Here is a 14,971-nt window from a genome sequence, read left to right on the forward strand (position 1 = left end):
TGTAAAACTGAAGAAATATACGTATCCCAATGCAAAAAGGTCCTTCCTCCGCAAACCGAGACGAGACCAGACCGGAACAAGTCTCCAGGCCCACCACAGCGGCCACTCCTCCCCATTCCCGACCAACCACCGACGCGGCCGCTCCACCATGGCGCCCGCTTCCGCCTCCGCCTCGCCGCGCACCAGGCAGGAGCTCATGGACGCCCTCACCGCGCACCTCTCCCTCTACCACGCCGCGGCGAACCCTAGCCCCGCCGCCTCCTCCTCCTCCACCTCCTCGTCACCGCGCGCCGCGATCCTCCGGTGGCTCGCGTCCCTCGCCCCCGCCGCGCGCGCCGCGGCCGCCACCTCCCTCCTCGGCCCGGCCGCGTCCGCCGCTCTGCTCTCCATGCTCCGCCGCCTCCGCCTCCGGGGCCACTCCTCCTTCTTCGTCCTCCACTCCCCGCCCCCGTCCACCTCCTCCGCGCGCGGGGCCGAGGAGCCCACCGTCCTCTCGCGGCTCTCCCGCGGCCTCCTCGCCCGCGCCGCGGCGGGCTCCCGGGCGCACGCGCTCCTCTTCGCCAACCTCCTCCTCTTCCCCTCCTCCCCCACGTCGTCGCGGTGCCCCGACGCGATCACCGTCGCCGAGGCATTCCTCGCCGACCTCGACGGCTTTGTCGCAGCCATGGACGAGATCTCCGGCGGGAGGTTCTTGTGCTCTGGGGAAGGGGAGGTGGACCTGGCCGCGCTGGCGTTCCAGGATTTCCCCGAGCTGCCTTGGCTGAATGATAAGGGCTACTACGTGATCGAGGAGTTTGTGGCCAACAGGTTGGAGATCGCGCTGCGGATGTCGTGGGCGGCAGCGGGGGGAGGTGGAGGTGGAGGCAGGAAGGCGGTGAGAGTTGGGAAGGGTGTGAAGGAGAAGGCTGGGCTCGCTGCAAACGCCTTCTGGAGGGAGAAGGGATATGTGGATTGGTGGATGAGGCTGGAGCCTCGGATGAGAGCAAGGATCATGGGGGCATTCTTTGGAAAAGGTGCAGTGGCCCTGGTAATATGCTTTCTACTCTGCATTTTGAAGTAACTTACAGTCATGGATTTCAAATACTATGGGGTTGGATTTCTTAGTTGTTTGCCTTGTTTGCATAAGTGAACTCCAGATTTTAGAAACGTTTCTGCAATTTCCTTAGATTTTTTTGGGTATGATTTTAATTCAATTGAAATCATGGTTTGAGATAAGATATTTGGTTGTTACATTACATGAATCTATTATTGAACTGTGTTGTCTAATTAAAGGTGATTTAGTTATGATGTGCATGAGGCAATAAATGTGATTTGAGTTTATTATGGGTGGTAGATTCCATACTGATGCATTTTGGGTATCTATTGTTGACTTGTCATTGTAATAAACGAAAGGTGGAAAGGCCGTTGATGGTGATGGAAGAATGGAAAAGGTGACAGAAATAACATGGCATACACTAATTCCTTGCCATCTTATTTCTGAACTCAGTTGAGGGAAAACAAGCCAGCATGCTTAACCATGTTATAGGTCCTTGGAAAGGAAGTGGCAGCAAATTGCCTTTCTTGTGTTGATGTTAACTTATGCAAATGTAGGTGCACCTTTAAATAAGAAAACAAGCAAGCAAATCTAGCAGGTTCTGAAGAATTTTTGTCCTGTAAAAGTATGTGAATGTAGCAGTACCTGGTTCATAAATATGACGGAAGATAGATTTCACATATATATTTAATCGGATTAAACATTAATTCTCCTCTTGTTTTGGAAATGACATACAGAAGTTGGTTATTGTGTTATGTCTGTGCTGAGAAAAAAGCCCTATTTGCTGAAATAACCACACTAATGTGATTCAACTATTTGACAAATGCTGTTGCTTTCTGAAATATGCATGCTTTATCTAACTGAAGTCTCAGAACAGTCCTAAACGATTAATGAATCCAGGATATCTGTTATGTAGCGGAGTTAGCACTATCATGCTTTTTCTAAGAAGTTAAAAAAACTGAAAATCAGATTGCAAAGTGTTCTTCTCTCTGGCACGTAGTCCAAATGTCCAATGAATACAATTTTGAGGCACTGTGAATCAAATGTTTCACTAGTATTTATAGGAGTGATCTGTATGATTTTCTGTAAAATGGTACTGGAAATTATCCTCTATTTAGTGTGAAACCCCTCATTTTTCTCGAAGTAAGCTATGTCTTTCTTGAATCTTGATGTGTTTATGTTAGCCCAACTATGTTGATGTGGGGTAACAAAAAGACAGCTCTTTGTCACCCCATACAGGCTTGCTTTAGTACTGTGATTGGGAGGAGAATCACTAAACTTGGTGTGCAATTGTCCTGAGCATGTTGCTATGCCTCGAGCACATCTAATATGCTAATAGTTCAAGTTTGCAGGCTAATGAGATGGTTGAAGGATCAGATATTGCTTGGGATAGTTTCTCCTTCTGCTTAGGTGAATCAGGATCATTTGTGGCAGATAAATCTTGTGAATGTACACGACAGTCTTTCTTCAGAAAGAATCGGGCTTGTTCCATTGACATTGCAAACATTCTATCTTGTAGCAAGAAGCCTATATTTGCTAAAGAGTTGACAAGACTGAAACTAGTTGAGGAGATAGTGTGTTTGAAGAACAACATTACTTGCTGTGGCGATGATGCAATCTTTTTCACTTCATTAGCTTTGGCTCCTACTGCTGCTGGTGAGATACTTATGAAATTACGAGGGCTCCTCATGATGGTGTCAACAGAAAGCATAAATCTTGAACTTATTGGGGATGGAGCTCCGAAAAAGAAAGATGTTGAGAAGACCAGTGGTGGTTCTCGGAAAGGAAAGAAGAAGTCTAACACCTCGAAAAAGCTAACAGCATCTGCTAAACCATCCAAGGTATAGTTGATTGTTGCTCTGCTTGCTATAGCATTGCGATAAGCATAGGACTATATGCTTCACTGAGTATATTATGTTGTTACTTGTTAACCTAAAGACTTTTTTTTTTCCAGGATAATGGATGCAGTAGTTCGGAAAGTCGCAATTGTAGGCCTTTACCCAACCAGTGCCCTGCATCTGTTAGAGGCACTACTGATGGACCTCCATCTGAAGAAACTCCTTGCAAGGAAATTATACCCACAATGAAGGTTGTAAACTTTATTTCGCACAATCTTTTTTTGTTTGGTTGTTCATTAATTCATGATTTATGAGGGATATCCTCCATATTTTAGGAGCAAACTGTCGGGTTGGATGACTGCAAGAATCAATGTAACAAAAAGAAGAACAAGCGTAAAGGGAAAACAAAACCATCAAATCTGATGAGACCTGAGAGCCCAAGATCTACCAAATTGAAAACAGTTGTTCCCCATATTGCTACAGATGCCTCACATAAACCTGTTGAAGAAGTCGATGTCTTACCTCATCACCCATCTTATGTCCATCCTTCCAAGAGTGAGATCTCTGAAGCAGTTAGATGTTCTGACCCTTCCATTTTATCTAATGGAACAAATGTAATAGCCAGCAGAAAGGGCAAAAAACTTGAAGACCCATCGTATTCTCCTAGAGTTAGCTCATCAGTTACTACAGAACATTTTCAAAGTGCTGATGAATATGATGCCTCCTATATGGATGAGCAGGCCTCATCGTACATCAGTCAAAGTGAATCGGTGGTTCAGTCGTCGTCATGTTTACCTTCAGGAATCAACAATGTCGCTTCCAATAATCTGAACGGAAGCTCTGTTGGCTCCTTGGTAAGATCTGCACAGGAAAAAACTGGCTGTGATGAGAAACAATTGGATCATAAATCTGTAGCAACAATGGACAAAATTTTACCTTCTGTTATTCCTGCCAACATGCTTCAAAGTGCTATAACTGACAATGGTGCAGTAATGAAAAATAGCGGCGGTGAATATTATGTATACAACAGGAACCTACTGGGAGGAACATCATATGAATGGCCCAGTGTAACACCACCTCATTTTGTATCTCCTGAAATGCAACAGCGTCCAGCTGCAGCAGACAGGTTGCATCTTGATGGTTACAAATGGCCAACTCAATTCAATCAACCCTTTCTTTCTGCGAACCATCAGGTGAGGAATCCGCCGATTGATGCTGGATGCAATCAAATGTTACCTTCTCTAGCGGTGCCACTAAGTTTTGATTGGCCTCCTGTTTTTAGAGGTTACGGTAAAAATGCAGCTGTAAGTTATGATCCATTGTACACCCCACAGATGCAATCTTCTGCTTGGTCAGGGTTCCCTGCTCAACTAATGCAAAGAGGGGGTATTTGCAGTGACAGTGACGTTGGGGATGATACTGAAAGCTACTGGTTTTCTGAAGAAGAACCAGATAGCCGTGCACATTCTGGAAGAGATATTAACCAATACTTTGGTGGAGGTGTGATGTATTGGAACCCTGCAGAACATGCAGGAACTGGTTTTTCTAGGCCACCATCTCTTAGTTCAGACGATAGTGCTTGGGCTTGGCATGAGGCTGATGTTATACGAGTTGTTGATGATGTGGCTAATGGGATTCCATCTACATACACAAATGGTGTATCATCACCACCCTCCACTCCATCCTGTTCTCAAAACGAATCTTTTGATCCTGCTGCTCACTCAATAACAGGGAATGACATCAATAATGAAGCTCATACTTCTCCATCTTCTATGCAAGAGAGTCCTGAAGATAAAACGACTTCAGTTGTCAAGAGTGTGCCTTGTGGCAGTGAAGTAGTTAAGGGAGATACATTGCCATATGCCATGCTGCGGCCGATAGTTGTTCCTATATCACGAAGGTCATCAAGATCTGAGATTAAGGCTGGTCATGATCACAGGAGTCCATGTGTACCATCAACAAGGAGGGACATACCTCTTCTAAGAAGACCTCCATCACCAGTAGTGCTTAGTGTTCCCCGCGTGCCTCGGCCACCACCTCCTTCCCCTGCTGGAGAGTCAAGAAAAAGAGGATTCCCGATTGTTAGATCTGGCAGCTCAAGTCCTCGTCATTGGGGGATGAGAGGTCTATTTTCTGAGGACAAAATTTTCCATAGGGCTCAGTTTTGCTTGGATGGTCCTGAAGTTGTATGGCCTTCATGGGGAAACAAGGCCACTTCTTCTGGTACATTGGTGCAATCAATTGAGGATACTGTTTTGCAGGACCACCTTGTTAAGATTTCACAGCTATCTCGTGATCAACATGTAAGGATGTAATTTCCAATCTTCCGTCAGTAGCGAGAATGATCATTTATTCGTCCTTTCTGTCTTTCTAAAATATACTTTTGCAGCCAGACGTGGCATTGCCTGTACAGCCACCTGATATGCTAAACGGCTCATCTCACAAGACATCCCTCTCTTCGATGCACAATGCTCTACATGAAGAAATAGATCAATTCTGTAAGCAGGTATATCCCTTTTTCTTCTGCCTCTGGCATCACTATTCATTTATTTATTTTTTGGTATGGGACCTTAAACTTACTCTGATGCTAATCAATTTTGTGTCATCTCATGCCTAAATTTGTGTCAATAAAAGCTCCCCTTTTCTAAGCATGTATTGATTCCATTTGTACAACCTGCAAGGTTGCTGCTGGTAATCTGGTGAGGAGGCCCTACATAAACTGGGCTGTCAAAAGAGTCACACGGTGCTTGCAGGTTCTGTGGCCTCGCTCCCGTACAAATCTATTTGGCTCAAATGCCACTGGCTTGGCTCTTCCAACTAGTGACGTTGATCTTGTAGTTTCTCTTCCCCCTGTCCGAAACCTGGTGAGTTGCATGACTAATAACAGTGTATAACAAGTTAGTTCAAGTGCATCCATATTGTTGTGGATAATAAAGTTGTTGCTTTCAGGAACCTATTAAAGAAGCTGGAATTTTGGAAGGCCGGAATGGCATCAAGGAAACATGTCTACAGGTAATTCATTTGGCTTACATATGGACACACAACAGACGTGCTTGCATGCTAAGAGGACAAAGAATTTTCCCTTCTTTTCACATGAACCATCATTTTCCTTTCAGCATGCAGCAAGGTGTCTTACAAACCAAGACTGGGTTAGGAGTGATTCCCTCAAAACAGTTGAAAACACAGCTGTAAGTGGCTTTCTTTTGCTAGTTCATTAGCTACTTTATTTTCCTCATGCTTATGTTATTTGCAGATACCTGTGATTATGCTTGTAGCAGATGTACCTTGTGACACAAATATGTTCAATGAGTATTCTTCAGTACTGGATAGCTCACAAGAATATTCAGTTAATGTGCTTGGAGAACAAGGGAGTCCTCCTCGGTCTGATACCTCTAGTTCAGAAGGCAGCAACATGCTGGTGTCCTCAAAATTGAATAAGGATGATTGTGACATTGTGCAGTCAATTCGTCTTGATATAAGTTTCAAATCGCCATCCCACACAGGACTGCAGACTACTGAGTTGGTAAGTCAGAATTCTATTGTCTGGATATCCAAAGAGAACAAGAGTTCCTCTCCATTACTGTTAGTTCTAAGTTTGATGGTCATTCAAATATTTTGTTTGGACCTGTTTGATTAGAGTTCGGTAGCTGTCTTGTATTCTAATATAAATTTAACATGTAGCAAACATTTGAATATTTTGGACCATTAGTAATAAGCACTACATGAATAATCTAACATATGTGCATGCATAATATGATGCGGAACGTCAGCTGGATAAGTATCATCTTATTTTGGTATTCTGTGCGATCTACATGCAATGTTGCAATTTTTGGTGTTCTAAACAAAATGATTCTTTTATCTTTTACCTTAGCTATTTTTGCAGTACACAATACCATCATGCAAATCATACATAAAGTTGGCATGTGTTCTTGCAAATGGAGTAATGTTTTCATGTTGTTGCCTCCAAAGATTGTGAGGACGAGATAAGAAATGATAAGAATCATGTTACTTCTGGAGTGATTTTTGCTTTGCAACAGTTTCAGATTTTACGTTTTTAGCAGTATGAATGAGCATCCAGCCAGCTGCTTAGTAGCTGTGGAACTTTCTGACTAGATAAAGCACATACCACACACATTGTTGCTCATGATATATTATTGACAAACATTTATGAGAATTTTGCAAGATGGAATTACGAAGCATTAAGCAGTATTCCCTGCCTATTTGCTCATCTTCTTATGTATTTATTTACTTATTTATTCTACAGGTGTGCGAGTTGACACAGCAATTTCCTGCAGTTGTACCTCTTGCATTGATTCTCAAGAAGTTTTTGGCTGACCGGAGTTTGGACCATCCCTATTCAGGTGGTCTAAGCTCTTACTGTTTGGTATGTAGCTTTTCAAATAGCCCTGCATTTGCTTCATTGAAAATTTATGGCTATTACAGTATGTTTGCACTGGGCGGCTTCTTTCTTATACATGACTGAGGCGTTAAGCTTATGCGGACCTATATGTACTCTTTCAGTTCACTATAAAAAACAGAATTGCAAGTTAATGATTAAATACCTTTATGTTTAGTAGATTAATCACGATTCTATATTTTTTACCATGAGTTTATCAATGGTTAGGTTAATTTGTCTGAACTCTGGATTAACCCTTTTGTAGAGATGATGCAGATATTAATATTTGTATTGTTAAACAGTGAAACACAAGCAGAGCACATTCTAGCAAACTTTTATTTGCTTATATCATGTGATCTTTGGATAGTTCAGTTCAAACTTACTGTCCTGTATTATTTTCCATATTAGCATATTATGTTGATCAATGGCATTTTACCTGATCCAGTTTTTCACTGGTGTCACATTCGTATTTTGAGGACCTGTGAAAAATAAAGCTTCAGTTTAAATATTATTTGCAGGTGCTGTTAATTGTTCGTTTTCTCCAGCATGAGCATCATCTTGGTCGGCCTATCAACCAAGTAAGTTGTGAATCTTGAGCACCCTAGGTGCGTTTGAGTTACTACTCTATTTTTGGTCTGGTTTTTGTATCCTTGTAATCATTTCCATTATGTTTTTAATTTGGCAGAATCTGGGCAGCCTTTTGATGGATTTCTTATACTTTTTTGGGTAAGAAAATACCCCTGAATTTTTTGTTTTTAGCAACTATATGGGGCCAAACAATTGCATCTATGTGCCTGAAGCCCTGAATGTTAATACTTAATAGGGCCTTGTGTATGTTTTCCCTTTCGGAACAGCTACTATTGTGTATCTTGCATATAATTTGTAATCTTAATGCCAGGAACATATTTGATCCACGCCATATGCGTATTTCTATCCAAGGAAGTGGAATTTATTTGAATCGTGAAAGAGGGCACAGGTAATAAGTTCATTTACTCCTGTCACCTACAATGTTAGTTTTCTGTATGTAAATATGCTTGATTTTGCAGCATTGACCCAATTCACATTGATGATCCACTTTGCCCTGCAAACAATGTGGGCAGGAATTGTTTCCGCATTCACCAATGTATAAAGGTTAGTTACAATTCTCTCTTATTTTGTATTCAGACATAAATATCTGGGTAGGAAACTGCAGCCTGCAGGTTGAGAACTTATACCATTTTATCATGTATATGACAGGCTTTTGCTGATGCTTTTGCTGTTCTAGAGAATGAGCTACTACAGTTCAGTTCAGAATGTAGCATGCCTGAATCATCATTCAATATACTAAAGAAAATAATCCCAAGTATTGATACTGATGAGTTGTAGCTATAAAAAGAGGTAGGATTCCGCAAGCTACATTTGGTGTCAGGTTGGAATGACCTGTGCAGCCTTTTAAGCACTCTGATGGCTATGCAGCTGCTTAGAAGGTAAGTGTGGATGAACACTCTGTTTCAATCTTAATCATTACCACATATTCACTGATAGATTTTGACGTTAAACATGTTACAGCCTCAGTCTACTGAGCTTGCTTCCCCTGAAATGGGCGAAGTAGATCTGCAAGATCTGCACAGGAGTGTTCATGTAAGTGTAACGATGCAAGATGCCTTGCTCCCTGATCAAGCCTCTCAATGTTGAGACCTCTGATGGAGGCGGATTGGTGTACTCAAGAGCACGATGGTGGTGCACACATGGTACGTACATGGATGGCTGCTCTTCTAAGTTTCTAGAAGAGCTCATTCATGTAATGCTTGGTAAGTGCATATCTAATGCTCATCCATCGATAGACAATTTCGCCTCTCGCCAAGGGTTTTTGTGTCCAAGGCACACCGCACACTACAAGGGATTTCCCTTTGGGCGACAAACTTCAGTTCTGAGCTGAGGCCTCATTTGCTTCCTAGTCCCTTGGTCATGACATACTATTTTGTGGCAGAAAGGAACTCTTTAAAGTATGACCTGCTGGCAGACCTGTAAGGTTACGGAAGGAGCAGAGTAGACCTCTCGGAACATATAGACCTGAGCAGCACCGGAGATTGCTCTAGCACCGTCTCTGCAACCTGATGGTCAAGAAGAAAATGAGGAACGCTATAAAGGAACCGGGATTAGCATCAGGGAGATGCTATTGGCGCCAAACCACGGTTCGTGTAGCAAGACACGTCTCCAGATTGCCGAGCCGGTGCCGAGAACTTCCTGGTGACCGGGGACGAGATGCTGGTTAGCGGACGGAACTGTGGCAATGATGCTCTCAGTACTCTCGTTGTCATATTGCTGGTTGCAGCTACATCTCTCTTGCTTTTGCAATTGCTCTGAAATTTGAGCAGTTGCTCTTGTATTGCTGTACTGTCTTGTAACTGAAGCAAAATACAGTTTTGCTGCATTGTAATGATTTTTACAGGTTAGTAGCCACCGAAAGTTTTTGCGATACAGCTGTACATCTAGTTCGCACATACTAGTACATTGTAAAACACTTAGCAAATGTTGCTAACATCGTGATACAACTAAAAAATACTAGGCGAATTTAATAGCTTTGGAGTAAATGGTAATTTTCCAGGAAAAATAAGAAAACAAACTTGAAGAATCGTGGTAGGCTGTTTCGAATAACACAGCATTTACGAATCGTGACATGGCTCCGGAGCTTGATGAGGAGTCTGAGGCGGCGGCGACTATGGCACAGCACCTACTGGCAGCTGCTGACAGGTACGATGTTAATTTTTCCTGCAGAATTGATTATCCCGAATTTCAGTATGGAAGCAACGACCTACTAGGTATATACACTAGATTAACTCCTGCAAAATCTGGACCTCAGGCTTCTGCGTTGAACAACACGGAGGATCTGGGAGATCTACTTAACTCCAGTGCAGGTTCCAAATCAGCTCGCGAGTGGTGCAATGCGTGCTAGTCAATTTGACCTGCAATTGACAAGGGACTCATAGGTAAACGTTCTTTGATTAAACACCACAGCAGATAGATTCAATGTAATCATACGAAGTAAATAAATAAAATATTAATGGTATGTGTCATCGGCTATGTTAGCCGACGGGCTAAGATAAAGCATTGTAACGCAACAGCCATAAAAGGGAATCCTTGTTAACCACGCGCTTATCAGATAAGCTAACAGATCTAGCCAATATCTTGATAAGTGTATTGAACTCAGACAAGGTAACACGAATGAGAGTGCACTGGCATCAATCTACTAACTTAAAAGATTAGAACGTAACAACAAGGACCAGCCGATGCTGATTGTACGCAATCCAGATACATCAACAGATCTTAATTAATGTCTTGATAAATGTATTGAAATTAGATAAGGTAACACGAATGAGAGATCATTAACCTCCATCTGTCAACATAAAAGATTAGAGCATAATCACTAAAGCCGTCTTGTCTACCGCTTACAAGCCGATCAAGGTAACAAAATATGATCAATGTCATGACCGTGTATTGAACTTAGACAAGGTAGCACGGTAAGGGGGTGTTAACTTCAACCCATTAGTCTTAACAGACAAGTTCGCGGCAGCAAGGCCTCGTACACACCCCTATCGGCTAAATGACATCATCACACTTTTGCGAGATACGGATAAGACCTGACCAAGGCATCAGCTCTCAACAGTAGCACGTTGACGTCAAAGGCCAGACGGTTAGCAATACGAGGGTAGGAGTAAAGATCTATTGAAAAGCATGCAAGAATATAACACCCTAATTTTCAAACTTTTGCAGATTAATAAAGTTTGTTAGAATTTGTTAGAATTTAATTTCTTATGTCTAAGGACTTAAGGATTTTCTAAGGTTGCATTTAATTTATTAGGCATTTAAATATTTTTAAAAATAAGTTAATAAATCATAGGATTTCATTGTTGCATTCATGCTGGTGCATTTTCTCTTTGAGTGTTGAGTTCGAATTTGTGTTTCAACTCAAGTTTGAATCATGTTTGATTTTCTTTTTAAATAATAGGAAAACCTTTCTCTTTCTTCTTTTTTCTTTTGGCCCGCTCCTTGTCTTGGCCTAGCTTCGCAGCAGCGTAGCGGCCCAGCAGCCGGCCCACCTTCCCGTGCCAGCTCGCCAGCAGAAGGCCCCCCACCACTTTACGCTTTCGCCTTGTCTCGCTGACCACCGAGGCCTGCCTGTCATCCACATCGCTGCGTCACACCCAAGGCGAACTCAAACTGGAGTCCCGGCTGCTTGCACACCCACCTCCAATTCTTGGCACCCACGCCAAGGATCGCCTCCCAGCACTATAAAACCTACCGTCTCCAAAGTCCCCCATCACCAAACCCTAAACCCCGCGTCCAAGCTTCAGCGCCGCCACCGCACGCCCACAACCCTAGCTCGCGCCTACCGCTCTCGATCTCTTCCGCCACCGCCTTGCCATCCACAAGATCACCGCCTAGAGCTTCGCGTCATGGCAAGGAAGCCACCCGTGAGGATCCGTGCACTCCCACGCCTTCTTTCGCGTGCACGAGCTCGCCGGAGTCGTCGTTTCGCTATATATTCAGTTGTATCTCCTATGTGGGAATATCTTAGCCACTTTCAGTAAAAAAAATAGAGCTATGAGTTTCTGCATTGAAAATTCATCTTTTCTAAGGATGGCAGTGGATTGGGTTCGGGGTGGATATCCGCGGGTTTCGGTTTTGGTTCCTAGTTTTCGCCTATGGATTTGCGGGTTCAGATACCCGAAATATTGCGGGTTTGGGACGGATTCTTAAATTCACCTTTGGAGCTCCATCGGGGCCCCAAAACATCCAGCCTACTAGAAGCCTACCTAGCAACCCTAGGTATATAAGGCTGAAATCCTTCACCCAGCCGCGTCGTTCCGCACCCAGGCACCCAGCCATCCCACCGTCCGCCCGTCCCGCACCGCACCCAACCGCGCCGCCAACAGCCAACCCCACCCGTACCATCCGGCTGGGGATCGACGGCGGAGACAGGCGACAGCGGGCGACGACGTGGCCGGGCGGAGGACAGCGTGGCGGTGGATCGACGGATGACGGTGCGGAGCGGGCGATGACCCGGCCGGGTGGAGGACGGCAGGGCGGCGGAGACGGGGGCGACAACGGCGGGCGATGGCGCGGCGGCGGCAGCGGGGCGGCGACAAGGTGGGCGACAGCGGGTTTAGGTTAATCCGTCAGGTTTTGAGGATCTGTGGATTTCAATTTCGGGGATGGATTTTCACCTGAATCGGTGCTCGGGACGGATTCAGGTTTTAGGTTCGGGTTTCGATTTTGGGTGCCCAGACACTCCACTTGATCCGAACCCGTCCCGTTGCCATCCTTAATCTTTTGTGTTGAGGTCTCTCTCTTTTGAATCTTTGTCTTGATTGTGCTGGGGATGGCGCTGGCGAGGCAGAGGGGGAAGGCGGTGGTCGGCATTGAGATGGGAGAGACGGATCCGACGGTTAGAAAATTCGTGTGTGGGAGGGATCTTCTACGTCCGAGTGTGGTGTAGATATACAAAAACAAGAAACATTAAACACTGTCCTCTATTATCTCTTCTTCCTCTCTCTATTGTTTGAGAGGTCTGAGGGTGGCACTTGAACCTCGAGGTGCCTCTCAGTCGTCTCCTCAAGCCGCGAGTCCTTGATAATAGTGACATCGCACTCGATCACAAGTGAGTCGTCCCGAAGGTAGGACGCTTCAAGCTCGCTTCTCTTCTTCCACCCGTTGGTTCCCCAAGCATTGTTTGCATCGTCGGACACAGTCAGCGAGGAGACGAGCGAGGACAGCCCAGTGGCTGGATCGACCAGCGTCAAGTCGTGTATCACCATCACCAGCTTGACGTGCTCGGTGACGAATATGAGGAAGACAGAGGCGTAGTCTTTGCAATCCTACTTGGCACCGTCGGGGAAGTATGGGATGCGCCACTCGTGGCCGCCGGGATGGTGAAGTTATCGGATTTGATCTACTTAACGAGTTATGTTTGGGATGCGATGAGTACGAAAGGCTTACGACCCGCGGCTAATCGTGCGTGCATATATATATAAACACATGATTATTCATTGGTTGCTGACGAAATCCCACGCCTTTCATCAACTCACGCCGTAGAAAGTTGGAACTTCAGCCGTGCTCCGATCCCGTCCTCCATCATGCAGAACGCCGCCTGCATCGACCTCACGACGGCCGCGCGCTCCGTGCAGCGGTTCAGGATCAACGGCTTCACGGCGACCAAGGAAAGCCTGGGGCTTCCGTCGAGGGCATGTTCCGTCGGCGGACACAGCTGGCGAATCGAGTTCGACCCCGACGGCAGGAACTCCGGCCACGTCTACTTCGGCGACCCCTGGGTCACGTTCCGTGCTACCCTGACCAGCAAGGCGCACGGCGCGGCGGCGTCGTTCAGCTGCTGCCTCGTGGATCCAGTAAGCATGGCGCCAGATCCGTCCACTGGGAAGCTGGCGTCCTCTTCATTCTACAAAAACAGTGGCCTCAATATCGCTCTCATGGCACGGAGCGACCTGGAGGCGTCCAAGTACCTGAAAGACGACTGCGTGATCGTGCAATGCGTGATCACCGTCCTACTCGCCGAGCCGAAGGACGCAACGACGGCGGCGGCGGCGGCGTATGCCTCGCCCAGAGTTCCGTCCGCCGACCTGCACCAGCAACTCGGTGACCTGCTGCGGAGCGGGACGGGGGCGGACATCACGTTCATCGTCGCCGGCGAGTCCGTCACGGCACACAGGTCCGTGCTCGCGGCGCGGTCGCCGGTGTTCATGGCCGAGCTATTCGGGGACATGAAGGAGAAGGCATCGCAGTGCGTCGAGATCGAGGACATGGAGGCCGAGGTGTTCCGGGCCATGCTCTGTTTCATCTACACCGACACGGTGCCCGAGCTGGGCAACAAGATGAAGGGGGAGCAGGCGACGGCGATGGCGCAGCATCTTCTTGAAGCTGCGGATCGGTATGGGTTGAAGAGGCTGAAGAAGATATGCGTGGAGAAGATCTGCACCACCATGAACGTGGACACTGTCGCAACGACGTTGGCGTTGGCGGAACAGCATGGTTGCTCGAAGTTGAAAGCCAGATGCATGAAGTTCACCTTGGCGAATCTCAGCGCAGTTTCTGCAACAGAAGGTTATAAGCATCTCGAGGCAAGCTGCCCCTCCGTTCTAACTGAACTTCTCAAGCTTATGCTCGAGGGATACAAGTAGTTGGGTATGCATTCTATTGTTGGCAGACAGAATGCAGACCTTTTTATTTATTTATTTATTTATTTTTAGAAATATGAATGACGTTTAAGGATTATCTGAAACCGACCATTCTAAACTCTGACCACATATTTCTCTTTATTACTTGTTCAGTTTAAATGTTTCCATGTGGATTTGTTTTGACAATTAGTTTTATATAAAAATAAATATTCTTATTTATGAATAACTTAAGAGTGAGTACTCCGATCACAAAGTATATTGTTTTATGCTTTAAATTGTTTAGAAACGTTGTTAATATGTTCTTAATATTTTGACTTAACCGATTAAAATGTCAGCTCGTTTGTCCTAAAACAAACATATAGTATCGTAAATATTAAGACAATTACAATGATAAGTTTTTATAGGATTCACCTAATTTTGAGACAACTTATAACTAACAATCCTTGCCAGAGATATTTTTTTAACCATCCTTCAATAATTCTATGCCTCCTTGATTTACGGATCAGTCGTAAAATACACAAAACGCGGTATC

The 14,971-nt window shown here is 45.0% G+C and overlaps 2 protein-coding genes across 6 annotated transcripts; both read left to right on the forward strand.

The window, feature by feature from the left end:
- Nucleotides 1-97: 97 nt before the first annotated feature.
- LOC117852323 (uncharacterized) lies at nucleotides 98-9,725 on the forward strand. Of its 5 annotated transcripts, none has more exons than XM_034734361.2 (17): nucleotides 101-1,027; nucleotides 2,386-2,874; nucleotides 2,988-3,122; nucleotides 3,207-5,174; nucleotides 5,261-5,377; nucleotides 5,553-5,735; nucleotides 5,821-5,883; nucleotides 5,988-6,059; nucleotides 6,125-6,394; nucleotides 7,136-7,255; nucleotides 7,786-7,845; nucleotides 7,953-7,993; nucleotides 8,166-8,243; nucleotides 8,314-8,398; nucleotides 8,504-8,733; nucleotides 8,816-9,057; nucleotides 9,237-9,725. In XM_034734361.2, exons 1-15 carry the CDS (start codon nucleotides 149-151, stop codon nucleotides 8,630-8,632), a joined length of 4,689 nt encoding a protein of 1,562 aa, XP_034590252.1. In that variant the 5' UTR covers nucleotides 101-148; the 3' UTR covers nucleotides 8,633-8,733; nucleotides 8,816-9,057; nucleotides 9,237-9,725. The 5 variants fall into 5 exon arrangements, with proteins under 5 accessions (XP_034590253.1, XP_072149445.1, XP_034590252.1 ...); XM_034734364.2 differs by having other exon boundaries at nucleotides 888-1,027; nucleotides 2,373-2,874; XM_034734365.2 differs by having other exon boundaries at nucleotides 897-1,013.
- A 4,009-nt stretch (nucleotides 9,726-13,734) lies between these two features.
- On the forward strand, nucleotides 13,735-14,511 carry LOC117853706 (BTB/POZ and MATH domain-containing protein 1). The gene has a single exon (XM_034735996.2). The coding sequence runs from the start codon at nucleotides 13,735-13,737 to the stop codon at nucleotides 14,440-14,442; it is 708 nt and encodes a 235-aa protein (XP_034591887.2). The 3' UTR covers nucleotides 14,443-14,511.
- The last annotated feature ends 460 nt before the right edge of the window (nucleotides 14,512-14,971 follow it).

This window comes from Setaria viridis, chromosome 4 (genome assembly GCF_005286985.2).
Source record: "Setaria viridis chromosome 4, Setaria_viridis_v4.0, whole genome shotgun sequence".
Taxonomy (NCBI): domain Eukaryota; kingdom Viridiplantae; phylum Streptophyta; class Magnoliopsida; order Poales; family Poaceae; genus Setaria; species Setaria viridis.

Excerpts from the sequence above, each read along its gene's own strand:
- LOC117852323 (XM_034734361.2), top strand. The coding sequence starts at position 149 with ATGGCGCCCGCTTCCGCCTCCGCCTCGCCGCGCACCAGGCAGGAGCTC. Across the intron at positions 2,875-2,987 it reads CATCTGCTAAACCATCCAAG|GATAATGGATGCAGTAGTTC; the intron begins GTATAGTTGATT and ends TTTTTTTTCCAG. Across the intron at positions 7,846-7,952 it reads TTGGTCGGCCTATCAACCAA|AATCTGGGCAGCCTTTTGAT; the intron begins GTAAGTTGTGAA and ends TTAATTTGGCAG.
- LOC117853706 (XM_034735996.2), top strand. The coding sequence starts at position 13,735 with ATGGCACGGAGCGACCTGGAGGCGTCCAAGTACCTGAAAGACGACTGC.